The sequence below is a fragment of the Aptenodytes patagonicus genome, chromosome 11 (assembly GCF_965638725.1).
Source record: "Aptenodytes patagonicus chromosome 11, bAptPat1.pri.cur, whole genome shotgun sequence".
In the NCBI taxonomy this organism is placed as follows: domain Eukaryota; kingdom Metazoa; phylum Chordata; class Aves; order Sphenisciformes; family Spheniscidae; genus Aptenodytes; species Aptenodytes patagonicus.
Genome location: NC_134959.1, coordinates 1,943,804 through 1,970,420, shown reverse-complemented (window position 1 = coordinate 1,970,420; position 26,617 = coordinate 1,943,804). Strand labels below are relative to the sequence as shown.

Here is a 26,617-nt window from a genome sequence, read left to right as displayed (position 1 = left end):
TCTAGAGTCCGGCTGGGGCTGCCAGCTGCCCCCCCTGGCTGGGGGGGCTACAACCCAGGGCCCCCCACCCTGGGGCTGGGGGGCTATTGCTTTTGAGTTCAACCTGGTTCTGGAGCAGGGCTGGGGAGAGCAGGGAGGGGGTACGGGCTGGCTCCTGCCACCCCCCCCCACCCCCCGCCCGGCAGCCAGGGGTGCCTAGCGGGTGGGGGGGGGCGGCTCCTGTCCCCCTCCCCGGGAAGGCATGACGTGGTCTCCGCAGGTCGGATGGCTTCAAAGCAATGTAAGAAAAACATCCTCCCTAAAAGCGAGTGCTGAGCACCCTGTGTCCCACTGCCTCCCCCGGCAGGATACGGCCCCAGCTTGGGGGGGGGGGGGGCTGGTTAAGGCATTGGTGGTGATGTCCCCAGGAGCGGAGGTGGGGGGGGCCCAGAACCCCTTCCCCTTACTCCTTCTCCCGCGTCCACTTGATCATGGTCTCGGGGGAGCGGTAGAGGAAGATGAGCTTGGCGTAGAGCTCCTCCTCCAGCTCCAGCTCGCCCGTCTCCCGCACCAGGAAGATGTCCTGGCACAGCTTCAGGATGCGGTCCACGCAGGGCAGCTCCTCGAACATGATGGAGTGCGAGATCTCGCTGAAGAAACCCCGCACGAACTTCCCGATCACCAGCACGATGGAGACGTACAGCCCCATGATCCTGCAAGGGACACACACACACACACACACACATCCTATATCCCACTCCCCACTTCGCTTCGCACCCCTTTCGGGTGCTTTTGGGGTGCAGCCGGGTGGTTGGTGCCCCCCACAGCCCCACGCACCCCCTCCACGTACCCGTAGCCAGCCAAGAAGCCCAGGCTGGGGGGGCTGACTTTATCGTTGAAGATGACCATGGGGAGGATGTTGCCGTCGCGGGGGGGGCCTCCTTCAGCCTCACCACCCACCACTCCAAGAAGCTGTCGCCCCCTCGGCCGGCGCCCACGCGTTCCCGTTTCAGCTGCACCTCCACGTCCAGGTAGCTGTCCTCCCCGTCTGCCGGGGGAGGTGGCACCGTCAGGGCACAGCCCGGCCACCGGTGTGCCCCCAACACTGATTTTTTGGGGGGGGGGGGGGGGGGAGGGGGGCACACGGGGGGGAACATGGTGGGACCCACCTGGCAGCAGCTGCTTGACCGGGTTGGCTTCGGGGCCGTTGGGTGCCCGGATGTATTTGGGAAAGAGTTTGGGCACTTGCCTGCAAGAGAGCGGAGTGAGTGGGGGGATGGGGGTCACCGTCCCGACGAGCGGGGAGTGGGGGGGAGGTCCAGCCCCCCCCCCCCCCCCCCCAATCCCCTCACCGGGGACACTCACACGGGGGTGTCGCGCGTGCCCTGCAGCAGCTGGGCCAGCTCCACACGCTGGGGCGCGCCGGGCTGCAGGTCGGTGGTGTGCTTGTCGAAGGTGTGCTCCACCGTCCCCCCCTTGCCCAGGTCCCTGCGGGCAGAGCAGGCAGCAGAGGCTGAGTGTGTGTGGGGGTGTGTGGGGGTGCAGGCAGGGCTGCCCCCCCCCCCCCCCAGCCCGTGCTGGTGGTACCTCTGGAAGGTCCAGGTGAGGCGGAGGGTGATGTCGGAGGAGCCGTTCTGCAGCTCCCGTCGCATCTGCTCCCGGCTGGGGGGGCTGATGCTCCAGAGCGAGCCCGAGCTGCCCTCGATGCGGGCCGTCACGATGTCCTCGTAGCCGTACAGCGTGATGAACTGCATGGCCACCTGGCGCCGGAGGGGCACAGCTCAGCCCCCACCCAAGGACACCAGGCACCCCCGGCTCTGCCAGCGCCCCCCCCCCCCCCCCCCCCCCCCCCCCAGGCACCCAGCAGGATGGAGCAGGGGAGGGTTTGGGGGGGCGGGGGGGGGGGGGGGAAGGATTTACCGGCTGCCTCTCAAACTGGTTGGTGAGGGCTTCGTAGTCCTGGGGGGTGAAGGGCTGGATGGATTGCTGCTGGGCGCTCATGGTGAACAGCGGCTGCGGGGGGACGGGGTGCCGTCAGCCAGGCAGGGGACCCCGGCGTCCGGGCTGGGCACCCCAGCATGTCCCGTCCCGTCCCCCATCCTCACCTCGTACCCCCCCAGCTTGAGGGTGACGGTGACGTCGATGGGGTGGTTCACAACGCCCACCACGGAGCGCACCAGCGACATGAAGAGGAGCGGGAACCAGATGATGGCCACGAGGAAGAGGATGATGAGCCCCCCATGCCGTACTTCACGATCTTCTTCTTCTTCTGCCCCTTGGGCTGGGGGTATTTCTGGGAGGGGGGAGACAGTACACGGTGCCAGGTGGGCTCGGGGGGACACCAAGCAACAAGGGGCTCACTGGGGGGCCCTTCCCAGCACAGCAGGGCCGTACCTTCTCTGTCTCGCGGCTGCACTTGATGATGAAGATGTTGGCATAGATGTCCTCCACGCACATCCAGTTGGAGAGGGACAGCGTGGTGTCTGTCCAGACCCAGTCCATGACGGCCCGCAGCTCCACCAGGAAGGGCACGAGGCGAAACCTGCGGGGGGGGGAGATGGGGAGAGCGGGCTAGTACAGCACCCTCCGGGCGCCCGGGGGTCCATGCGGCCCCATGCCGTACCCCTGGAAGAGGAAGAGGTTGAGGTGGTTGTATTTCTTGGTGAGGAAGTTGCCCAGGATACGGGTTGGGTAGCCGCAGCGGATCTGGTAGGCTGACAGCGAGAAGTAGATGCACTTCACGAAGTACCACAGCTGGGCCACCGTGTTGAGGCTGAACAACCTGCGGGAGGGAGGTGTCACCCTTCTGGCCACCTCCCCAGCCAGGCTGGGCCACCACGTGGGCTTGGGGACACAAAGGTGCCCACCCTAGGACCACACCGTGCCCTTGGGGACATCCTCAGGGGATGCTTGGTACCTTTCGGTGACAGCCGGCAGGATGAAGAACATCCAGAGGTGGATGCTGAAGACCAGGATGACCTGGAAGATGAGCTTGCCCAGCACGGTCTTACGGAGGTAGAGCGCGCGGTCGATGACCATGGTGGTGAACTGGATGAGCAGCATGACCAGGAAGGCCTCCGGCACTTGGTCATCCGACAGCGAGGAGGTGATGTCAGCGGCCGCCGAGTGTTTCTGGGGATGCAGGAGAGGTCAGGATACGGCCCGGCCTGACCCCGTGGCGGGAGCCGGCCGGTCAGTGCCCTGCGGGAACCCCCTGCTCACCCCGAAGGCCCAGAAGCCGAAGATGATGATGATGAAGTCGACCACGTCGGCCAGGAACATGAAGGCATAGACGTCGGTTGCCGCCCGGTGCTGGGTGTGCAGGATGTCCCAGAAGAACCCGCGCACCGGCCGGTACATGTTCTGCGCCCTGGAGGGGACAGGGGACAGAGGGGACAGGTGACCGGGGGGGCTACACCCCGCATCCCCCACCCCAACCAGTGCCACGGGGCACTCACATGGTGAGGAAGAAGAGTTTGACCCGCAGCCCAAACGCCTTCAGCTTCTTCTGAGCGTGGCTCTGTTTTGCCTCTTCCTCCTCCTCCTCCTCCTCTTCCTCCTCCTCCCCCCCTTCTCCTGCGAGTGAGGCACAGCATGGGTGACAGCCCGGGGTCCTGCGGGGCCACATCCTGCCTGGCCCCAGCACCCCTCCGCCCCGGGGGACGCCAGCCTTGCCCCTTGCCAGGGCGCGAGGGCCGGGAACCGGCATTCACCTTCCTCCGGAGCCGCCTCCAGCTGCTTCTTCCCCCGCCGCCTCTTCCTCCTGAAGCGGAGCTGCGTGGCCCCAGCCCCTTCTTCCTGCCCCACGGCATCACCCTCCGGCTCCGGCCCCACAGCTGTGCCCGGTGCCCCCGGCTCTGCCAGCACCTCCATCCCTTCCTCACCCACCGCCAGCGGCGGGGACGCTGTTTCCTCCTGCCTCTCCTCCTCCTCCTCCTCCTCCACCCGCTCCGCCTCCGCCTTCTTCTTGGGGAAGGGTTCCTCCTCGTGGTCCCACAGCCCGTAGGACTGGGAAGGAGCACGGTCAGGGGGACAGGGTTCCTGATGCTCCCCCCACCCCACACACCTCACCCCCCCATCCCGCAGCATCGGCTCCCTGTTGCACCCCAGGGACCCGACCAGCAATGGGTGCCCTGGGTGGAAACCAAGGCAGAGCCACCAAACACCCACTGGCTGCTCTCCAGAGGCCCCATCGCCGCCAGGAGCACCTCCAGCTCCCGGGGACACCCACCCAGGCAACGCCCGCGGTGGTGCCCGTGCCCCGGGGCTCACCAGCAGCAGGGAGCGATGGAAGAAGAGCGCCAGGAGCTGGATGAGGTCATACTTGATGTAGCGGTCGGTCTTCTCCAAGCCCAGGATGCGGGGTGGGAAGAAGGGCTTGCCCTCATTGCGCACCAGCATGGCATAGCCGTTCCAGGGGAAGAACCCAAACTGGAAGAGGTATTTCACCACCACCATCACCTGCGGGGACGTTGGGGTCAGTGGGTGGCAGCCGGAGGCTGGGTTGCATCGTCCCCTCCCCGGCCACCCCTGCCCACCTCGGTGAAGATGATGGCTGTCATCCAGAAGCGCTTGCTGGGCCGGGGGATGGAGAGCATGGCCCAGAGGAAGACGAGGATGGGCAGGAAGAGGGAGATGACGGAGGCGGTCACCATGTTGTTGAGGATGATGATGAAGTAGCAGAGCAGCTCGGAGTGGGCGGCCACGCAGCGGTACCCGGCCAGCAGCAGCTTCAGGAACCGGTTGTGGGACCGATAAAACTGCTCCGACTCTTCCAGCTCGGGGAAGTACAGTTGCCTGCGGGGTGCAGGGGGGGTGAGCCAGCCCCGCCGCCCCCCAGCCCCAGCCCCACCACCCCCCACATCCCCGTACCTGCTCAGGAGGAGCTCGCTGGCCGTCCGGCTCCGGTTCTGGGGTAGGGCCAGGAGCTCCCGAGACCCGGCCACGTCCTCCCGGGACCCCCAGGTCGTCACCTGCTCCTGGCTGCCGGTGGGCAGCGGGCATCCCCCGGGTCAGGGGTGGCTCCTCGGTGCCCGCTGGGGATGGCACGGGGACAGGGGTGAGCCCCCTGCCCGCCCGCCCCTGCCCGTGACGCTGCCGGCTGCCCCCTCGGGGGGTATCTATGCACCTGCCTGGAAGCGACGCCGTTTTGGGGGTCCGCACCCCCAGCCCCCCGCGGGCTTGGCTCCTCGGGGGGCTCCTCCGGCGGCAGCAGGTAGAGCTCATCCAGGACCCCGCGGTGCACGTCCTCTCCCTGCAGCGAGCAGGGGGTCAGTGCCACCGCGGGGCTGCCACCCTCTGCCCCGTGCCCTGGTGTCCCCCCCAGGCTCACCGTGGCCAGCCGGCACGTGAGGACGTATCTCTCGAGGCGCAGGACGGTGGACATGTCGGCGTGCTCCCGGGTGCAGGCGTCCAGCCACTGGGTCAGCCCGTCCACCATGGCCTGGCACAGCACCCACAGGAACCGCAGGGTGTTCAGCGCCCGCTGCAGCACGTTGCCCCGCTCTGCTGGGGCAAAGGGGGGGGGGCGGGGGTGTCACTTCACGCCCGCTCAGAACCCCCCCCAGCACCCCCTTGTGCTGTGGTCCTGCCGCCCACCTACCGGAGCCTTCCTCCTCCTCTTCCTCTTCCTCCTGGCCTTCGGCCTCTTCGGGCGCCTCCAATTCCTCCTCCCTCCTTCCGCTGTCCCCTGCAAGGGTCAGACCCCCGCAGGAAAGGGTAGCACCGGCTCAGAGGGGGATGGACATCGTTTCTGGCCCCCATTGGGGCTCTCCCGCTCATTGCCCCATCCCCCGTTCCCCCCGTCCTGCTTAAAAACCAGCGCAGGCGCCAAAGGAGAGCTGCACGGCTTGTGCCCAACCCCATCGTAGCCATCAGAGAGTCCACACACACCCCGGGAACCCCACAGAGGCAATGCCCCATTACGGGATGCTGACCGCTGCCAGGGCAAACAGCAGGCACGGGGCAGGGCTGCGTCCCCTCCCGGCCCCCTCAGCCCCATTTTGGGGTAAGCCAGACCCACCTGCAGCGACTTCGGCAGCGGGTGGCTCCTCCTGCTCCTGCTCCTGCTCCTGCTGCTGCTGCCGCAGCGCTGTCCTGGTGTTGGTCACCCAGGCCTGGTAGGCGAGCTGGCAGGGGGAGAGGGGCCGTCAGCACCCCGCGGGCACCACCAGCACCCCCCCCACCCCCCCAGCCATGCTCACCTGGAAGGCGCTCTGCCTGCCTGGCCGCGGCTCCTCCAACGCTGCCGCCTCCTCCTCTTCCTCGCTGTCCGACTCAAAAAGGAAGTATTCCCCCGAATGCAGCACTGTCGGGGTGGCATGGGGTGTCACGGCACAGCCGGTGCCATGGCACAGGGTGTCACAGCACGGCTGGTGCCTGGTGGCACAGCACGGGGTGGCACAGCACAGCCGGTGCCCAGGCTGGCCCCGCTGCCATCTCCCCAGGGCTCTCTGCCTGGCATGGCGCTGCTGGCCCGGTGCTGAGGACACCCGTGGGGATCCCCGTTGGGGACATCAGGGTCAACGACTTGAACTCCCATGTCCCCAAAGCGGGGTCCCTTCGGCACCAGGGTTCAGAGGCAACTGATGCTGGCAACCCCAAACTCAGCCCGGTACGCCCAGTCCAACACCCCGTTAGTGTTGGGAAGCGGAGAAGCCCTGGTTAGTGCCCTGTGGCCAAGCACGGGGACGGGGGACATGCAGGGCGTCACCTTGCCGAAAGCACCGTCACCACCGCTCCCCACAGGTGTTAGCGGTCCCCAGCGGAGGGACCTTGCCGAGGGGCTGCGCGCCGTTATGGCCCCGTGCTGGGGCAGTACCTGCGGCGTGGTCTAACCATGGCCGCCACCACCGCTCCCTCTGCCGGGAAGGGTCCGCCGGGCTGCCGGGCGCTGTGGAACAGCACGGCCACGCTCAGTGCGCCCACCCCTGGCGTGGGGGCGAGCCAAAGGGGCAGGGAGGGCAGTTCACCGCAATGCTCCATGGGGCTCCACCGGGACAGGCGTCGGCGAGGGGTCACGGTCACCTTGCTGTGCCCGGAGAGGGATGGGGAGGGGGGGGACGGGAGGGACCCCCCGGCTCTCACCTGGCCTGGCCTCATCATGCCCCTCACCGGTGCCACGGGGCAGCCGCTCCTGGTGGTACTTCTCCTGCTTGGCTCGGATCCGCTCCATCCTGCCAGGCAGAGGCTGCTGCAGAGCTCGCTCCCCCAAGCCCCCCGGGGGCACCCCCATCCATCCCACCCACACAGGGGTGCCCCAATAGGCTGGTGGCTGCGGGGAGGGGGGGGGGGGGGGGAGAAGGTCCCAGGTGCCCCCCCAAAACCCACTCACTGCCGCTTCAGCTGGGCCAGCGACTTCTTCTCGGCTTGCCGGTGGGAGCGCATGCTCTTCAGGATGCTGGCCTTGAACAGTGCGACGCCCCTGCGGGGACAGGGATGGCAAGAGGGTGAGGGGGGCACCCGCACCCCGGCATCTGCGGGGACCCTCCGGGACCCCAGCCCCACCTGGAGGCCTGCAGGGCAGAGGCCTGGAGGTCCAGCATGACGTGCAAGAAGTAGTAGCTGAGGAAGACGCGGCGCTGGAGCAGGAGGAAGAAGAAGCAGATGCTGTCCCAGATGATGCCCGCCTCCTCCACGGGCAGCGAGCAGTCCTGGTCCTTGCCCATCTCCTTGGCTGGCAGGCAGAGACGCAGGCAGGTCAGGCAGCAGCCCAAACACGCACCCTCAGACCCCCGAGGCCAGCAACTCACGGTCGTAGTAGCCCTTGACGGTGCAGACCAGGCTGAAGAGCTGGATCACCCAGCAGAAGTTGCTCTGCATCTGCTGCACGAAGACGCAGGAGAGGAGCTGCGGGGAGAGAGGGCAAAGCGCGGGGTTTGGCGAGAGGGGGACAGTGCTGCCACCCGTCCCCTCCCCAGGGGATGCCCAGGGGGTGGGTGGCCCCAGGGAGCAGCCCAGGGGCCGTTGCATGGCCGGGGACCGGCAGCCCTCACCGACAGCATGTTTTTGGAGATGATGACGGTGATGTTGTAGAGGATGAGGCAGTCCCAGAGCACGAGGCGTGCCCGCGCCGGCTTGCGCAGCATGGCGGTGCCGAAGAGGAGGAGGTAGAAGCAGGCCAGCAGGTAGCCGAGGCCAAAGAGGCTGATGCGGGTGGCCCCAGTGATGAAGACCACCACCAGGACGAACCAGAAGAGGTAGCGGAAGACCACCACCTTCGCCATGTCCAGGTACGACCTGCGGGATGGGCCACTCAGAGCAGGGTCCCCGTCCCCTCCCAGCACCCACGCTTGGCACCACCAGGGTCTGGTGTGCAGCAAGGTGCTACCCCACACCCCAGCCAAACCAGCATGGTCCCAAGTCCCCGCATCAGCCCTGTCCTGGGGGACAAAGTGCTTTGTCCCAGTCTACGGGGTCCCAGTGCCCATGGCGGTCCTGCACCATCACCAGGGCTCTCCTGGACCACTGCATCTCCCTCAGGGGTCCCAGCACAGCCTCAGGGTGCTCCTGTCCCAGACGTGGGGGGTACCATCCTAGTGGCAGGGGGTCCTGTTCCAGACATGGGGGGGCGGGTCCTGTCCCAGCCCAGCATGGTGGGGAGGGCTTCCCTGGCCCAAAGGGGTCCCAGCGCTGGTGTGGTCCCATCCCCATCCTAGGGAATCCCAGCCCAGCAGGTCCCACTGACTGGGGGTCCCATCCTGTCCACACCCCAAAGGGTCCCATCTCGGGGGGGGGGTGTCCCATCCCAGAGGGGAGTCCCATCCCCAGCCCACGGCAGCCCCAGCCCACGGGGGGGGGGTCCCACCCCCATGGCCCTGGGTGCCCCAGCCCAACCCAACCCCGGGTTGCGGTGCCGTGCCGCGCGGCGGCGGGCGCCCACCGGCAGTGGATGAAGTTGGGCGTGGGGTTGCGGGGGTCCCGCGCCAGGTCGAGCCGGTCGGCGTTCTCGCCGGCCGCCCGCAGCCACTCCTCGGTGCGCTCGGCCTCGAACACCCGCCACTGCTGGGCCACGCACAGCAGCAGCACGAAGTCGTCTGCGGGCACATGGCTCAGCCCAGGGCCCCCCCCACCTCTGGTAGGCCACGCCCCCTCCTCTAAAAGGGGCGTGGCTCCCACCAAGCACACCCCCCCCCCCAAGGGGTGGGGCACCCCAGGCCGCTCCTCCCCTGGGATGTGGGTTTCATTAAGCTCCCCCCAAGGGCCAGGGTCCTCCCCAGACTCCTCCTCCTCTGGGGGTGTGGCTTTCCTCAAGCTCCTCCCAAGGGTGTGGCTCTTCCCAGGCCCCTCCTTCCCCCAGAAAAGGGTGGGACCTCAACCAAGCTCCTCCCAAAGGGGGAGGGCTCTTCCCCAGGACCACCCAAAGGGTGTGGGCACCTGCCAAGCCCCACCCCAAAGGGGGTGTGGCTCTTTTAGCTCCTCCCACAGCTCCTGCCTGCCCTCCCATCTCCCCTCTGCTCACCCTCCTGGGGGGGGCAGGATGGGACCCCCACGGCTGGGGCTGGGGTGCCCTGTGGGCAGGGGGGGTGCCAGGGGCTGGGGCACCCCATGGGCAGGGGGGCAGCTGCCAGTGGCTGGAGCGGGGGGACAGGGCCCCCCATGGGCAGGGGGCTGCCGGGGGCCGGGGCACCCCATGGGCAGGGGGGCTGCCAGCGGCTGGAGTGGGGGGACGGGGCACCCCATGGGCAGGAGCCTGCTGGGGGCTGGGGTGCCCTGTGGGCAGGGGGCTGCCAGGGTTGCGGGGGGGGGGGGGTACTCACTGATGAGGTTGGTGGATTTGGGGGCCACAAAGAAGTCGGGCAGGTAGAGCCACTTGATGAGCGCCGAGTTGATGGGGAGGGCCCGGCTCCAGCGCCATGGATAGTCTGGGGGGCGGTGGGCACGCTCGATGCCGGCCCCCCAGCCCCTTACCCAGGGCAGGCAGCCTGCCCACACATGGACCTCCATCTCCCTGACCCCTGCAAAGGACGGGTGCCCCCCCTGCCCCCCCCTGCCCCTTACCCACGCAGAGGGCGGGCGGCATGCCCATGCACAGCAGGTACTGGTAGAGGAGGAAGACGACGAGGAAGAGGCAGTACTTGGGCCAGAGGCAGGCGATGGCCGCCCGCCGGCGCCGCGTCAGGATGATGACCAGCCAGCAGCCGTGCAGAATCACCATGAAGTTCATCCGCTGCCCGATCACGTTCACCGTCATCAGGAAGCAGACCTGGGAGGGGGGGTGCAGAGGCTCAGCTCCGGGGTGCTGCGAGCGGTGGGACCCCCCCCCCCCCCCTGCGGCGCTCGTTCCCCACCTCCAAGCCAAACTTGTAGTAGAAGTAGTTGAGGAAGTATTTGGCGCAGCTGCCGAGGCCGTGGTCGAGGTGCTCGCGGGAGACGTCCTCAAAGATGGTCTCGGTGGCGGGGGCCACCAGCTGGTGCTGCTTGCGGTAGTACTCCTGGCGCCGGTACACCACCGCCTCGAACACCAGCAGCAGCAGCACCAGGAGGTGGTTCTGGGGGAGGGGGCGGGGGGGTGAGGGGGTGCTCAGGACCGCGGCACGCTGCCGAGCATTCCCCCACGTGGTTCCCCACGGACCGGGGGTGTCCCCGCACCCACCTGGATGTAGCCCAGGTTGGGGTAGCCCTTGCGGATGCCGAACCAGTTGGCGGGGTCCACGGGGCCGCGGTACAGGGTGGAGTTGCCCAGTTCCTCTGGGCTCAGATTGGTGCCATTGAGCTGGGGCTGCAAAGGGGAGCACCACCGGGCATCAGCGCCCCTCGCCCCTGCAACCAGACCCCCACCTCCAGCCAGGGAACCCCCCCTGTGCTGCCACAAGCGCCCCAAGAACCGGGTGTCCCCCCGGCACGGCCGCCCGGGCACCTGGGTGCAGTTGCTGGAGTACTCGCGGGGGTCGACGATCTTGAGCTGGTAGAGCATCTTGCAGACGATGATGATGCAGGTCCAGACGGTGGAGAGGCAGGAGGCCATGTGGCGGAAGCGGCAGTAGGGCATGGCGAAGGCCCACAGCAGCACCAGCAAGAAGTTCATCAGCGATACCTGGGGCAGCGGCCACATCAGCACCCCAGGGTGCCCGGCCGAGCCCTGCCACCCCGGGGTCCTGGGGTCGGTACCTCCTGCAGGGCCACCCAGACGGTGTAGAGAGCCACCAGCTTGAGGATGTGGAGCTCCAGCAGGCGCCCCACGAAGACCTGCCCGCGGGTCAGCATGTCCGAGAAGGTCCAGCCCAGCACTATCAGGCGCTCCAGCACCAGCCCCCATTTGGTGGGCACTGTGGGGACACGGACTGTCACGGACACCCCCGCAGCCACTCTGGCTTGGAAGACACCCAAATCCATCCCTGTATCCTCCCGTGCTTGGAGGACAACCCCAATCCATCCCTACACTCCTCCAGCCCCTTCCTGGCTTGGAGGATGCCCCAACCCATTCCCATACCCTCCCACACTTGGAGGACACCCCAATCCATCTCCGTACCCTCCCAGGCTCAGAGGACACCCCAATCCATCCCTCTACCCTCTGAGCCCCTTTCTGGCTTGGAGGGTGCCCCAATCCATCCCTGCATCCCCCTACCCCATCCTGGCTTAAAGGACACCCCGATGCATCCCCGTCCCCTCCCAGCCCCTTCCCAGCACCCCGTTCCCCCCCCCCCCCGGTACCCTGTGATGCCGTGTCGGAGTCACCCGTCCCAGCGCTCTCGGCAGCGGCCGCATCCCGCAGCAGCCGGCTCCCGTGCAGCTCCTCGGGCCTGCGGGGAGGAAGGCTCAGCGTGGGGACGGAGGGGCTCGGGGTGCGGGGGGGGGGGGGGGGGGTCACCCCGGCACGGGGCCGTACCTGGGGATGTGGCAGGGTGGCGGGGTGGCAGCGGGGATGTGCTCCAGGTCAGTGATGTGCATGAACGGACGGTGGAAGTAATGGAGCTGGAGGATGCAGGCCAGGAGGAAGAAGCCCGGGATGAGGGTGCTGGAGAAGAGCTCGGAGACGCTGAACTGCTCCAGGCCCAGGTCGCCCAGCCTGGGCAGGGAGGGGAGGGTCAGCGTGGGGCCGCATCCATCCCACCCTGCGCGGGCATCAAGCCGGCACGTCGGGGTTCAACCCCAACTCCCCCCGTGCCTCAGTTTCCCCAAGTGCAATGCATCCCTTGGCCATGCCCTGGTGCCACCACGGGGCTGGCGGTGGCAGGGACCCCGCGGTGGGTCGGGGACACTCACTGCTCATCGGTGAGGCCCGTCAGGTTCCTCCAGTACATGGGGAAGTCCTCGAACTGGAAGGTGTAGACGGCGATGAGCACCAGCATGGTGTACGCCACCACCAGCCACCAGAAGCCCTTCAGCACCTTGCGCCACAGGCTGTAGTACACCTGCGGGGATGGGGACATCAGTGGGGCCACGCCGGGGACGGAGATGGGGACAGGGAGGGGTCCCCATCCCCCCCTACCTGGAAGAGGGTGAGGCAGAGGAGGAAGAGGAACATGTAGACGATCTTGTAGACAACGAGGCGCCCGGCGAAGCTCACCACGATGAACATACCGGCGCAGACGCAGATCCAGTATTTGGCATAGAAATCCCGCACCAGAACCCCCAGTGCCTTCAGCACGTCCCGCTGCCGGCTGGGCTCTGCAAGGCAGGGAGGGGGCTGCAGGCAGCCGGGCGGAGGGCACGCGTGTGTCCCCCCCGCTCCCTGCCTCCGGGCACTCGCGCCCCAGGGGTGCTCAGCCTGGCGCAGGGTCCCGCCGGGTGGGCGATGCCGGGAGCCGTCACCTGTGTCCGAGACGGTCACCTCCAGGAGCGGGGTGGCCGGGCACCTCCTCGTTAGCAGCTTCTCCTTAACGAACTGCCGCAGCAGCAGCCAGAAGGTGAGGGTGAGCAGGAGCTGCGGGGACAGGCGGTGAGCAGGGACAGCTGGGTCCCAGTGGGGACAGGGATGGGGACACCGGGCTTACCTTGGCCCCCAGGTCCAAACAGGGATATTTGGGGTGCACCAGCCCCAGCTGCTCGAGGCTCATGAAGCCGACGCGGGTGGGCAGCTCGGGGGCCAGATCCATGCCCCAGACGTACTGCAGGCTGCAGAGAGCGATGCCGTAGAGGAGGAGGAAGGGCGAGCAGAGCATGGCGAAGTGATGCCGGCTCCGCACCGTCCAGATGAGGCATGCCCAGAGCAGCAGCACGAAGGTCAGCCAGCTGTGGTAGGTGATGCTCCACACCTGCGGGCAGGCAGGATGCGGCCGCTCACCCGGGCTCAGTCCGGGAGGTGCCCCCCCGTGTCCGTCCCCTCCCCAGCCCCTTACCATCATGGCGATGAGGGCGCAGACGTAGCTCTGTTTCATGACAACGTGGCCCAGGGCGTGCAGGGGCAGTCGCTCCACCGGACGCCTCCTGCCTGGCCACGGGGAGGGGGACCGTGAGCCGCCCCTCGGACTGCGGACAGGGCTTGGGGAGGGGGAGGCGGCGGGGACGGGCTTACCTGGCTGCGGCAAGTTGCCCATGACGTGGACGGTGCAGTTCTCGGTGCCGCTGCTTGGCTTCCCGGTGCTGGGGGACAGCATGGGCTGGGGGGGCAGAGAGGGCTCAGAGCCCACCCTGGCATCCCCAGAGCACCCCCCGCCCATTCTCCCCCCAGCTCGGGCATCACTTGCGAGGCACAGCCTCCCCAAACCCACCTTGGTGTCCTCAGCCACACCATCAGTGTCCTTGGGCCAGCTCTCCAGCTCCACCAGCTCCCTCTTCGGGCACCGCACCGGCGACTGTGCCAGCGCCACGGTTCTCTGCGAGGGGCAGGAGCCAGCTCAGGGCACCCCACTGCAGCCGCCAGGGGAGCAGGATCATGCCCCGTCCCCCTGCTGAGGCAACCCCCTGCCACGGGCACCCCACTGCCCCCCACCTCCCCTCCACCGGGCACCACCGGTGCCAAGGCTGGGGCAGTCAGAGCAGCAGGGCACGCCGGGCATCGGCACGGGGTCCAGCTCAGCCCTGCAGCCCCTCACCCTGGCGTCCAGCCGGCGCAGCTTCACCAGGGTGGCCATGGTGTAGTAGAGCAGGAGCAGGATGCCGGGGTTGGCGTAGACAGGCCAGGGGTGGCCGGTGTTGAGCACCAGGGCGTTGGGCCAGGAGCAGTTGTGGTACAGGATGATATCCTTGAAGCCGAACACCCTGCAGGGACAGAGCGGGTGGCGTTATCACCCGCCCAAGCCGGGACCCCCACTGCCAGCCAGGGTCCCGTCCCGGCGCTGGCACGGCACACAGCTTCACCAGGCAGCCTCCAGCTGCCCCCACCCCCCCCCCCCGGGGACCCGCCGCAGCTGGCAGTGGAATGGGGGCCATGCGGGGTGCCGGGCTGGCCGCTCAACCGGGGTGGCATGGGGACCCACGGCACGGCTCCCTCCCCGGGGACTCACCGTGCCCAGATGGTGGGGGGCGGGAAGACCCCCTGGACGAAGGGCGCTTGGTAGGCATAGAGGCAGAGGAGGTGGCCACCGGCGTAGACGCCGACGAGGACGCAGAGGGTGTCGAAGGCCAGGCGGCTGGCGGGGAGGTGGCAGGCCCACCACGTGCACAGCCCCACGAAGAGCAGGTAGTAGACGCTGGAGGAGGCGGAGGGCAGGGTGATCCCTGGGGAGTAGCGCCCCGCGGGCGGTCAGTGCGCGGCCGAGCAGCCTCTGGCCATGCAGCCCCCGGCCGAGCATCCCCCTGGGCTGCGCATTCCCCCCCCTGCACCGAGCATCCCCTCTGGCAGCACGGGTACCCCCCCCCCAGCTCACTGCATGCCCCCCACGTCCCATACCCACCAGCCAAGGCCAGCAGCAGGATGGCCAGGCCCTTCCCGGCCGCCCAGAGCAGCCAGTGAGCCGTCACCCGCAGCCTGGCGCTCAGCGGCGTGTCCGCGTCGGCCGTGCTGCCGTGCCGCTCCACGTCCTCCTCTTCCCCCTGCCAGGCAAGCAGAGCGCAGCGGGAGCCCCGTGGCCCGACCCCGGGCAGCCCACCAGCTCCAGGCTGCTCCTGGCTGTGCCTCAGTTTCCCCACTTGAGGGAGAGCACGGGTGGACGGCCGGGGCGTCCTGCCCAGCGCTGTGCGGGCGCGCAGCCCGGCACCTGGCCGTGTTTATCTCATTAGCCGCTTGGAAAGCGCCTCCGAAAGGCGGCTGTTTTTCTTGGCGCTGGCACCCGGGTTCCCAGCACCGAGCTTTTTTCCAGGCTGCCTCCCGCGCTGGCCCCGCGCTCACAGCAAAGGCATTTGCATCAGCCGGCACTCTGGTTACAGCCCGGCCATGGCCGGAGCTGGGCAGGCAAGCGAGCACCCACCAGGACAGCCCGGATCAGTGGGGAGCACCCCAAAATGGGGCTGAGCCCCAAGGGGTGTTTGCTGAGCTGGGGGGTGCCATCGGCTTGGGCTTGTGTCTGCCTGGGTGACCCCGGTGCCACGAGCACAGCGTCCTGGTGCCCCGCTGGCACTGCCAGGCAGGGCTAGCATGGCACAGCATGGCATGGCACGGCACCCAGCCCTGCACCCTGTCAGCGAGCTCAAGCTGGGTGCCAGCGTCCCATGATCGCCCGCCCCGCTGCCCTTCCTGAGCCCAGGGGTTTTGGTGTGGCGGTGCCAGCCGGAGCCTGGGGGTGCGGGCACCACGCTCCCCTTGCCGGTGGGCAGCCCCGCATCAAGCGGTGCCGTGGGGTCGGGCTGTTTGCCGGGATCCCTATGGCAACGCGGGAGCAAACACGGGCACTCCTCCGCGGCTGAGTCACCCCGGCCTGTACGAGGTGCCGTGATGATGACCCAGCCCTCCACCACTGCCCGCTCAGCCGGGTGGCCAAAACTGCCCCAACCTGGGTCCCCGGCCACTGGGGACGCCCCCATTGCAAGCCCTCGTGTCCCAGGCTGCCCTCCCTGAGGAGAGGACGGGGACGGGCCGCCGTGCCCCGGGGAGGCTGGCAGAGGCTTGGCGGGAGGGATGCTGCCGACGGCGCCGGGGTTGGCTCTCACCTGCTCAAGGGGCTCCAGGGACTCCGGTCTCCGGCCGCGGGTGGCAGTGCCGGTCTTGGGGACAAGGCGGCGGCACAGGCACAGGCAGAGGGACGAGACCAGCAGGATGCCGACGTCGGGCGCCACAAGACGCACCGAGTTGGGGATGTCTCTCAAGTCCAGCCTGGGGGAGAGAGTGGGGCAGGGGAGGGCTCAGGGGTGCCCTCCCCGCCACTGCCAGCCCCCAGCCCCACACTGCCGGGATAATCTTACCTGGTGACCCCGATGTGCCGGGCAAGGACCTCCCAGGTGCTGCCTGCGGGGAAGCAGGGGGGCACTGAGTTTGGCAGACCCCGCGCGGGCAGGCTCCGAGCCCACCCAGAGCAGGCAGCTTCCCCATGGGGAGAACGCCCCACGTCCACGGGGGCCCAGGACAGGGTCTGTGCCCGGTGCGGCAGCCACCGAGCGGGCACCCTGGCATGGCACAGCATGCCCCCGGTGCTGGGCACGTGGCTGGGACCCCACAGAGCCTCAGCAGCCCTCCAGCACCCAGAAGGATGGGATCCCCGCACCCGCATGTCACCATCTTGGGGGTCCAGCCCTGGGGCACCGCAGGGAGGGGGTGAAGCCTGGGAGAGCAGAGGTGCAGGAGGGCGAGGGCAGGCGTGGGCACACCCATGGCAGGCTGCCCTGGCACCCCGTACTCACAGCTGGGCCCCAGCAGCTGGTCCAGGATGGGCAGCGTGTACAGGCATATTTGGAAAACAAAGTGGGCGAGGAGGAAGAGGATGCTGGTCCCCAGCAGAGCTTTGAGGAGGCGGCTGGTGTGACCTGCGAGACACGGGCACCCCATTACCCATCGCCCAAGGTGACCCCAGGATGCGCCAGCATCCCCAGCGGGGACCCAGCACCCCCGGGAAGAGCTGGGAAGGGGTGCACTGCGGCTGTGCCCAGAGATGCCAGGGGTCCGCCTCAGGGACACGGTCCCACCAGGACCTTGCATGTCTCACCGTGCACCCAGCAGAGCCTAAGAGCATCCTTTCTGCTGCACTACTGGAGAAACTGAGGCACGGGGCAACGCAGGGAGCCAGGGCCCCAGGACCACACTCCCTCCCCTTGCCCCTGCAGCACCCTCCCACCTAGCTAGCACCGTGGGCTTCCTGGCCCCACTGCACCGGGACCCTCATCGGGATGCAGCTCACCATCCCCATCCCGATCCCCGGTGGAATGTCCGGGGGGGGGGTGTGGGTGGGTGCCAGGGGGTTTCCTGCACCGCGAGCCCCGTCAGACCTTCCACCAGCTGCAGCCGTGCCCCCATCCCACCCGGCTCCCTGGGCCGCACGCCCGTTTTCCTGGCCACGGGACAGGCAGCTGTGCGCCCACCACAGCTGTGCGCCGGCCCGGGGGGCGGCCCCAGGCCAAAAAATCTCCCTCCGCTTGTTTTTTCCTGTAAATCCGCGCGAAGGCTCTCAGCAGCGCCCAGGCTCCGGGGCCGTGCGAGCCCATGAAATATTCAGAGGGCAGAGCTTTTAGCTGCGGCCGTGCCAGGCGCTGCCGGCTTGTGTTACAGCATGGCTCAGCCTGGCACAAGAGGGCAGGGAGACAGCAGGGATACGGGCACCCGGTGCCCACCGTGGGGGGGGACATGTCCCGTGCACCCGCCGGGGGGGGGGGGGTATGCACCCATGCACCCACCATGGGTGATGCATCCCCTGCACCCCCCGTGCATGCCCACCGTGGGGAACGTGCCCCACGTGCCCGGGCAGGGCGGAGGGGCTGCTCGTGGTACATCCCTGCCCACCCGGCGGGCACAGCCCAGCCCTGAGGTTTCTGGTTAATAAGGCTGGGGCTCAAAACTGGCCGTTTTGTAGCTGGAGGCATATTAATAGCCGCGCCGGGCTATAATTAACAGGAGTGAGGCTGCCACGCGGAGCCACGCTTCCCGGCCGGGGGGAAACCGCAGGGGAAGGAGGGCAGGTACCTGCCGGAGAGCGGCTGGCAGCCCCCGCGCTGCCCAGCTCTCCCCGGCCAGAGCTGCCTGCGCGCTGCCCACCCTGCTGCCTGCCATGCCTTGCCCGGTCCCCCGCGCCCCAGGCTGAGCCCCTTACCTCCGGCGGAGCGCTGGGTGGGCCCCGGGAACCAGGGCAGGAGCAGCAGGAAGAGCAGGTACACCAGGGAGAGGACGTTGAAGCGGAAGAGGCAGGCTGGGGGCAGAGGTACAGGCAGGGTTAGCGTCAGGGATGCGGCACGGGGAGGGCAGCACGGGAGCCCACCAGGCTCCCGGCTGCATCCCCCCGCCCCAGGGATCCACAAGGATGGCACCCCGACCTGCAGGGTGAGGGACGCCCAAGCAGGAGGCAAGGGACACCCCAAAATGACAGGCACCCCAAAATGAGGGGCAGTCCCAGACAGGGGCTCAAGCCCCCCAGAGATGCCGGTGGGAAGAGAGGGATGCGGGCAGGAGACTGGGCTGGGTCAGTCCCAGTGACCCGCGTGGGTGGCACGGCAAGGAGGACACACCGGAGGTCCCAGACGTGTGGGGTGGCAGGGGGACGAGAGCAATGAGCAAAATCTGCCGCGTTTCCACATCGTTCCTGCAAGACCGTGCTGAGGTTTGCAGGGACCCCGAGGCCGGGCTGGGACCCCTACGACCAGGCTGGGACACCCACCCGCTGCCGTCCCGGGGCTGGCACAGCCTCTCACCTGCACCCAGCCCTGCTCCGGGCGCGCCACCAGCTCACCACCTTCCCCCTTGCTTATTTTTAGACCTAAATTACAGCTTGTTTGCAGGCGTGAAACCGTCGGAGGAGCTGGGCAGGGAGCAGGGCTGAGCCAGCACCCCGCGGAGCTGCCACAGGTGGGGACGGGGACATCCCAGGGCAGCTGCCACCGTGGCTGGGGACACAGCGTTCCCGACGGCTGCATGCACACGCCAGGCGAGCAGTGACAGACACCGGCACATGCACCGGCGCGAGCTGGGACCAGCCACGGTGCAGCCCTGCGGCTGCCCAGCCGTGAGGACACGGTGGTAGGCATGGCTGCTGCAAGACACCCACCAAATCAGTGCCTGGCCAGAGACAAAGGGAGTCACGGGGGGGGGGGCTGCGCAGCACGGCGGCTTCGCTTTTTAACTGTGCCCCTGCTCCGTCCCCTCCCCTGCAAACCCGAGGGACACGTCCCTGCGCTCCCCCCAGCAGGCTGGGGGGACCCTGCTCTGGGTAGGGGGGATCCCTCTGGGGCAGCCCGGGGAGGGGACCCCGGCTCTGCGTGGCCAGGGCAGGGAGTGTGCAGCCCTGTGGGGCTGAGGGGGCGAGGTGGGGGCAGGCTGGGCCTCAGGGGACGTGCTCAGCACCGCCAGCCGGGCACGGCCCTTCCTGTGTTTACAAGGTTTCAATGGGATGGCGCATCCTGGATTTAGGGACGGCGTGGCCGGGGGGGAGCCGGTGCAGCCCCCCGTGAGCAGCCCAGCACCCCGTGGACAGCAGGGGATTCTCAGAGGGTGCAGGGGTGGTGGGAGAGGAGGCACCCAGGAATGCACCCGGCAGCCTGGGGCACGTCCCATGCAGCACTCGTCGCGGCTAAAGCCGGTCCCTGGCCCCGCAGCAGGGTCCCCAGCTGCCTCCCTCCCCCAGGGAGCGCAGGCAGCCCCCCAGCACAGGTGGGGGGCACGGGGAGCCCAGGGTGGGGGGACCGGGACCATCGTCCCACCAGCCGCCTCTCTGTGGTGACCCCAGGACGCGTCACCTCCCCGCACGCTGCCGAGTGTTGCTGGCTACTGGCTACGTTTCGGCAAACCATGATCTCATGAAGCAAATATTCCCCTTCCCGCGCCAGCGGTGACGGGGCCGAGAGGAGCGAGCCACCGCTCTGGCTTACGTGGGAGCCAGCCAGCCCCCCCCCCTCAGCCACCGACCCCGCTGCCCACCCCTGCGCCAGGGCAGTGTCCCTCGGGTGAACAAGCCCCAGCGTGAGCCCCCCTCCCAGCCGCGGCCACCCCGTGGGTGCTGGTGGCACAGAGGGGACCGGCTGTGCCGGAGCCCCACTGGCAACGCCTGGGCTGGGGTCTGCCCGAGAGCTGCCGGGAGGACGGGGATTGTGGGCACCGTGGGGAGACCCAGAGGCATCGCTGGGCACCGGGGAGCACACGCGTGCTGCAGAGACCACCTGTGCCCAGAGCACCAGCGTGACCCGCGTATTTTATGGCACCAGCCCCCCAGGATTGGGGACGCTACTCCCAGGCAGGGGCCAGAACAGAGCAGGCATCCCGGTGGCGGTGGCTCGGGGTCACCTGTGACACCAGGAAGGGCTGGCAGCAGCTGCCTGCAAACGCAGAGCACCCCGCTGCACTCTGGGGCTGAACCAGCACCCATGGGACCCTCTGGCCAGCAGCTCCCTCTCCACCCCAGCTCGAGGCATCACCGGGAAAGCTCCCAGCAGGGTGGTCAGTGCTTGCCGGCTTCAACCAGCTTTTAAGGGCTCGAGTATGAAAAGGGGGGGGGGGGGGGGAGATGCTGATGGTGTGCCCGGCAGGGAGCAGCCCCCCCGGCACGGCGCAGCCCAGTTTGGGAGCACCCACGGTGCCCGGCTTTGCACCCACGCCTCCTCAGCAGGGTCGGCTGCACCGGGGCGTGCTGTGCCAGCAGTGCCATGGGTGCTCCGTCCTGCACAGTCTGAGGAAACCGGTTCCCCACGGTGCTGACAGCGGAGAAAGCGCCGGCATGGGGAGAAAAACGAGTTTGGCGTGTGGGGAGAGCGGTGGTAGGGAAAGCAGCCCCGCGGCGAAACCCGCCCTCCCACACCCCATCATCCCGCGAGGAGCCAGGCGAGTGGGTGGGTGCAGCACCGTGGCACCCACCGTCCCCCTCCCCATGCAGGCGGCACCCATGGCCCACGATGCCCCGCGGTCTCGCCTCCACTGCATGCACGGGGCAGGATCTGGCCCGCGCTGAGCATCCCCCTTGTACTCCCAGCAAGGTTATCCCAGATCCGCACCCCAAACCCCCCCTTCCCCAGCCCCGTGACTCTGGGGAGGCAGGAGCAGCCAGCCCAGCTCTCATGCTGCCGGAGAGTTCACTGCCATCACGGCCGGCGCTGGCAGCCAGCAGCACTTGAAATATTAACGATGTTAATGTGCCGGGAGGAGGATAAATCGCAGCGCCGGGGAGCTGGGTGAGATGTGCCGGGTTTCCTTAACGCCGGCCTTTAATCTCCCCTTGAGATCTCCCCATGGGAGGGGAAGGGGGTCATCGGGGACCCCAGGGACCCAGCAGCAAGGATGAGGGGGGCCAGGGATAGCCGGCCCAGGGTCCCTCGCACTGCAATCGGGCCGGGGAAGCGTGGGAAGGGCGGCTGCAGGAGAGGGTCAGGGTCTGGTACAGCCCCCTCCCTGCAAACCAGGCACCATCCCGTGCCCAGGCGGCTCCCAGGGACGGATCCATACCCAACTGCATGGGGAAAGGGGGCCCCCCGGACCCCACCGGCGATGGGGGAGCCCCATGCACCGGCCCCGCAGCACCGTCCGCCCTGTGCCCGTGCACAGCCCATACACCGATTGGCACCAGCGCAGCCGCTGGTTTTGCGGGGACCTGCGGCCGCTCAGGATTAATTAGCAGAGCTCCTGAACTCCCTGCCCACCCTGCTGTTTTCACACAGGCCCGTTACCTGCTGCTGGAGCTGGGCAGATCTGCCAAGCCACTTCCCCGCAGCCGGGTCCTGCCTCCTGGCTAACAGCCCCCAACTGGGGTCCCTAGGGGACCCAGACAGTGTCCCCAGGGTGTCACTTTGCACCCAGGATCCTGCACTCTGCACCCACTGGCTGCAAACCAGAGGCAGGCTAATGAATCCCGGCCACAGAGGCTCTCCCCATCCCAAAATCCAGTCAGCCCCAAAGCAGCGAGCCCCCGGGCCGGCAGAGCCAGCCCCCGGCACGTTCCCAGCCCCAGCCCCGGCTCCTCTTTCCGGGAAGAGGGAGCAGCCCGGCCGGTTCACCCGCCGTATCCTGTTTTTGTGGAAAGTTAATCCCGCTCCTGCCAGCGCCGAGGCAGCGGTCGGCCCTTGCTCCCCAGGGATGCTGCAGGAGCTGCCCCAGGAGGGCACCGGGCCGGGTGCCAGCGGGTGCCATGGCCGCCAGCCTGGGAAACCCCAGCGGCCAGCCAGCGGCTTGTGCAACGGGACGGGGAACGCAGTGGCTTTGGGGATGGGTGCTCGCTGCCACCCCAGTGCCTGGGGACACCCCTTTCCCCGGCACCCACAGCCCCAGGGCTGCAGACCCTACATCGGGCACACACCAGGACGGGGACAGCCCATGCCGAGGGGCTGGAGCAGCCCTTGGGGCCCCCAGAGCCACAGGCTCAGCACCGGGTTGCCCGTGCACATCTCCTGCTTGCACACGAGGACCCACGTTCCCATCGCACGGGGGCATTCCCGGATCCACCATAATATTTGCCAGGCGCAGCTCGGGACCGTGACAGTATCTGCCATACGGCAGCGTCGAGCAGTCTCCAAACACCCCCCCTCCTCCTCGCCCGGCCCCGATGGGCACCCCAGGATCTGCTGTGACTGGCGTGGAGAGGAGGCAAAGGGTTAAACCCGGCCGTGCCCGGGCAAAGCCCCTGCAAGCCCAGCCTGCAGCAACCCCTCCGGGAGCCAGAGCTGTTCCCCAGCTAGGGGGGTGAGCCCCGGGGGCAGCGTGGGGACCCACTGCACCCCCAGGGAGCCTCCACAGCGTCACCCACCCCAATGGGGCCGTGCGGGGGGCTTTGCAAAAGGCTCAGTCCCAGGGAGATGGGCACCCCGGGCCCGGGCAGTGTCCGGGCAAGCTGCAGGCAAGCCGGCCCTGCACCTCCCATCCCCCTGTGCGCCTGGGGAGGAAATGGGAGTTATTGCTCTTGGAGACAGTGGTGGCTTTTCTTTTTTTTTTAATTTTTTTTTCCTCTTCTTTTTTATTTCCCTTCATTTTATAAAAAGCACCTGACCACAGGAGGCAGTTGGCTGCAGCCCACGCGCTCGCCAGCACCCAGCTGGGCACCGGTCCCCCGCGGCACCCAGGGCCGGCCGGAACCCCCCAGGCACCCCATCGCCTCCTGGCCGGGCAGAGGGGCTCAGCCAGGAGGGGCCGTGTGTTTGCCTCACCCCAGGTCAGGCCCCCCGGTTTGGGGGGCACCACAGCCCCAGGGAGGGGGGCTGCTGCCCTCACCCATCGCTTCTACCCGAGCACCACGGAGCTGCGCTGGAGCTGGGAGCCGGCGCAGCCAGGACCGTCACCCAGCCAGGGGGTCCCGGCGCAGAGCTGCCTGGTCCCCCCACCCCAGTCACCCCACGTGTGGTATGTGCACTGGTGGGAAGGCATGGCGGGCCGTGCCCCCCACCAGCTCCGTGCACCCCAGCATCCCCGCCAGGCAGGATAGAGCCGAGGCATCTCCCTGCGCCGGGTGGGGATACGGCCCATGGCACAGCTGGGAGCTGCACTGTAGGGGGTCCGTGCCTGTGCCAGCCTGTGGGAAGCGGGGGGCTGCCCTGAGCCGTGCCGTGGGGCTCAGCTCCTGCACCTCCACCCACCCCGAGCTGGCTGGGAGCCACAAGCAAACATCCTCCGGACGTTTGGGAAGAGCTTAATTGCTGGGGAAGGAAGGGCCACAGGCAGGTCGTGCTCTGGGGCTCTCCCTCCCCCCCAAGGTGCAGCAGGATGAGCCACATCCCCCCGTGCCTCAGTTTCCCCCCTCGGTGCGGGTGCGAGGCCCCAGGGTCCCCCGGACCCCGCTGAGTCACTCGCATGGCTATTTTGACAAGCAGCTGGAGCAGGACGGAGCTGCTCTCCCAGGACAGCCACCGCCCAAACGGGGCCCCAAATTTAAACAAGCCACCTACGAGCTCACCGGGTGGGGAACGCCAACGTCACCGGCACCACCGGCCGTGGGAGACGGCGGGTCCCCAAGCACAACATCCCATGCCAGAGCAGGGCAAGCGAGCGAGCGAGCAAGCCTGAGCACGATTTGGGGCCAAATCGGCATAATTGGAGCACGAGGGCCCCATGCGTGAGGCCGCGCCCAGAGGCCACGTGTCACCCCACGCACGCTTGGGATGCGCCCGGCAGCTCCTGCGCCCCGGAGTGGCGGCTGCCACCCCGCCAGCCGGGGAGGCCTTGTGCAAGCAGCGCCCGGCCACCTTCCCTTCCCAGCCCCGTTTGTAGGCAGGGTTATAATTAACCTCCTCACATCCTGCGCGATGCACTGAGTCACTCCTCGAGCAAACCAGAGCAAATAAAAGAGAAGCTTTTTCAACAGTCACCGACTTCCTCTGCCAGTGAGGCTCACCCCGCGCCAGCGGCACGGCCAGCACCGCGCACCCCAGCCCGGCTCCCTGAAACGCAGCCGGGACAGGGGCTGCTGGGCTGGACGCAGCTCCGGTCAGGCGCAACGTCCCCCTCTCCAGGTGATGCTACCCCAAAAGTCATGTCACCGCTTCCCCGGGCAGCGGACGCCCCCCGGCACGGGCGGCGCGAGCCCGGAGGTGGCGGCCGGACCCTGCCCGTGCCCGGGCACAAGGAGCCCGTTGAACAATCCTGTTTATGGAGAGGTTTTTCCTTTGCGTCTATGCAAGGTAAACGGAGAGTCCCTGAGCAGGCTCCCCCGGGCAGCCGGGGTTCAAAGAGCCGATTCTTGTTCCGCGTGTCCCAGGACACGGGTATTTTCCAGGCCGGTAGCCAGACGGTTGCCTCGGTGGGTGGTGCATCTGCCTTCAAAGCGTTGCTTAAAACGGGCTGGGAGCAGCTTGGGAGCCACGGCCCTGCAGAGGCTGCTGCAGCCGAGCTGGGTGCCCCGCTCCCCGCCGCAGCACCAGGAAGGTCCCCGGACACGGAGCTGGGGTGGGTGCCAGCTGCCTCCCCCGAGCATCACTCATCCCGGGCTGCCCTCCGAGCATCACCAGGAGCTGGGCTGTCCCGGCACCCTCTTTGCCCCCCACCTTGCAAGAGGCAGGGGAGCGAGCGGGGTGACATGGCAGTGTCTGAATCGGGACGGTTTTGGCTCCAACCGGCCCCCAAGGTGCCCGGTGACAGGGGTGCGGGTGCCCGCTGGCTGTGCCCGGGGGGGGACACACACGGGACGACACGACACACGGAACACGACACGCACACCCGGAGCGCTGTCCCCACACCCGACCCAGAGAAGCTGCAGCGTTTCCCGAGAGCGGGCTAGGTCCCGCGTGGGGCTGGGGGGGGGGGGCGTGCAGGCTGGACCCCGTGGGACTGCGGCAGGGGGGACGGACGGACGGACAAGGACGGGGGGGGGGACCTCCCGCTACCAGCCGCGCGTCCCGCCACCGACCCACCCGCCTCCCCCGGGGCCGCCGGCGGCTCGTCCCGAGGTGGGGGAGCACCGCGACCCGGCTCACGCGTGGGGGACACAGCGCACCCCAGCACTTTCCCCCCCCCCCCCCGCCCCAAAACCACCGCCCCAGGTGCGGCCGCACTCACCGGCGAGCAGGGCGAGCGGCAGCAGCAGCCAGTACAGCCCCGCGTACAGCGCCCGCCGCTCCATCCCTTCAGGCGGCGGCGGCGGGCCGGCCCATGCCCCGCCGAGCCGAGCCGAGCCGAGCCGAGCCGAGCCGAGCCGAGCCGAGTTGTGCCGTGCCGTGCCGTGCCGTTCCGCCCCGCCGGGGCTGGGCAGGCCCCGCTGGCCGGTCCCGGAGCGCAGCCAACGGACGCGCTTTCCCCCGCCCCGCTCCAGCCGCCTTTATAAGCGGCGCCGCCCGCCCCCCTCGGCGGGACGGCCCGGCCCGGCTCGGCCCGGCCCGGCTCGGCTCGGCCCGGCTCGGCTCGGCTCGGCTCGGCTCGGCTCGGCTCGGCTCGGCTCGGCCCGGCTCGGCTCGGCTCGGCCCGGCCCGGCCCGCCCCGCCCCGCCTAGCGCCGCCCGCCGGCGCTGCAGCCCCGCCACCGCTGCCACGAGTTGGCCGGTCTCAGCCCCGACGGCAAAGGAGGCGGCCCCGGGAGCAGAGCGCTGCGACCGGGGCGAGGAGGGGGCCGAGCCCGGATCCCGCAGCCCCCCCCCCCGCTTCCCGCCGCCGGCAGCAAGGGTATTTGCGGCAGAGGGAAAAAAAAAATATATATATATATAAAAAAATAATTAAAAAAAAAAAGCTGATGTGTTTCCTGTTTGCTTCGTAAAAAAAAAAAAAAAAAAGAGGCCGGAGCTAATTGAGGCTGAGTGCTCCGCTCAGGCCCGGGGCTCGGTAATGCCCGCGCAGAGCCCTGCAGCCGGGGCAGCAACGCGGCACAGGGCAGAGAGCCGCTGCGCACAGCCACCGCGCTGCACGGGAGCGGGGCGCTCGGGCATGCTCCCCCGGGAGCAGCCGTGCAACCCTGCGGGCTGGGTCCTGTGTCCCCGGAGCTGGGTGCGCGGTCCTGTGTCCCCGGAGCTGGGTGCGCGCTGCACGCCCCGGGGAGCCAGATGCACGGCCACGCACCCAGGGGGTTGGGTGCCCAGATGAGGGGAGCTGGGTGCACGGTCACGCACCCCAGGAGCTGGGTGCCACGTTCAGCGCCGCAGCCCGAGCTGAGCCCTGGCTGGGAAGGCGCTGGGCACAGACGGTGGCGAGGGCAGCATGGCCGGTGGCCGCAGGGCAGCGGGCAGCACCCGGGGCAGTGCTGGTAACCGCCAGCCCCTAACAGGAAGCATCGGCCCATGACATTCTC

The 26,617-nt window shown here is 68.5% G+C and overlaps 1 protein-coding gene across 1 annotated transcript; it reads right to left on the bottom strand.

Annotated features, from left to right (window-relative positions):
- Positions 1-384: 384 nt before the first annotated feature.
- On the bottom strand, positions 385-25,496 carry PIEZO1 (piezo type mechanosensitive ion channel component 1 (Er blood group)). The gene is given in 54 exon segments (XM_076348923.1): positions 385-692; positions 830-908; positions 911-1,027; positions 1,149-1,228; positions 1,345-1,467; positions 1,567-1,739; positions 1,900-1,992; positions 2,085-2,212; positions 2,215-2,272; positions 2,374-2,521; positions 2,603-2,761; positions 2,897-3,111; positions 3,202-3,349; positions 3,438-3,555; positions 3,693-3,987; positions 4,252-4,440; positions 4,518-4,776; positions 4,852-4,990; positions 4,993-5,015; positions 5,112-5,233; positions 5,312-5,484; positions 5,582-5,668; positions 6,002-6,107; positions 6,183-6,286; positions 6,800-6,871; positions 7,066-7,154; positions 7,313-7,402; positions 7,486-7,654; positions 7,731-7,827; positions 7,974-8,217; positions 8,861-9,014; positions 9,738-9,842; positions 9,979-10,183; positions 10,269-10,469; positions 10,574-10,699; positions 10,838-11,014; positions 11,089-11,246; positions 11,632-11,720; positions 11,807-11,986; positions 12,184-12,332; positions 12,410-12,588; positions 12,733-12,844; positions 12,915-13,175; positions 13,260-13,351; positions 13,436-13,520; positions 13,632-13,736; positions 13,956-14,121; positions 14,367-14,580; positions 14,757-14,895; positions 15,949-16,111; positions 16,201-16,243; positions 16,636-16,758; positions 18,036-18,131; positions 25,400-25,496. Coding segments are annotated over 54 exon segments (7,533 nt in total). The 5' UTR covers positions 25,464-25,496; the 3' UTR covers positions 385-442.
- Between the last annotated feature and the right edge of the window lie 1,121 nt (positions 25,497-26,617).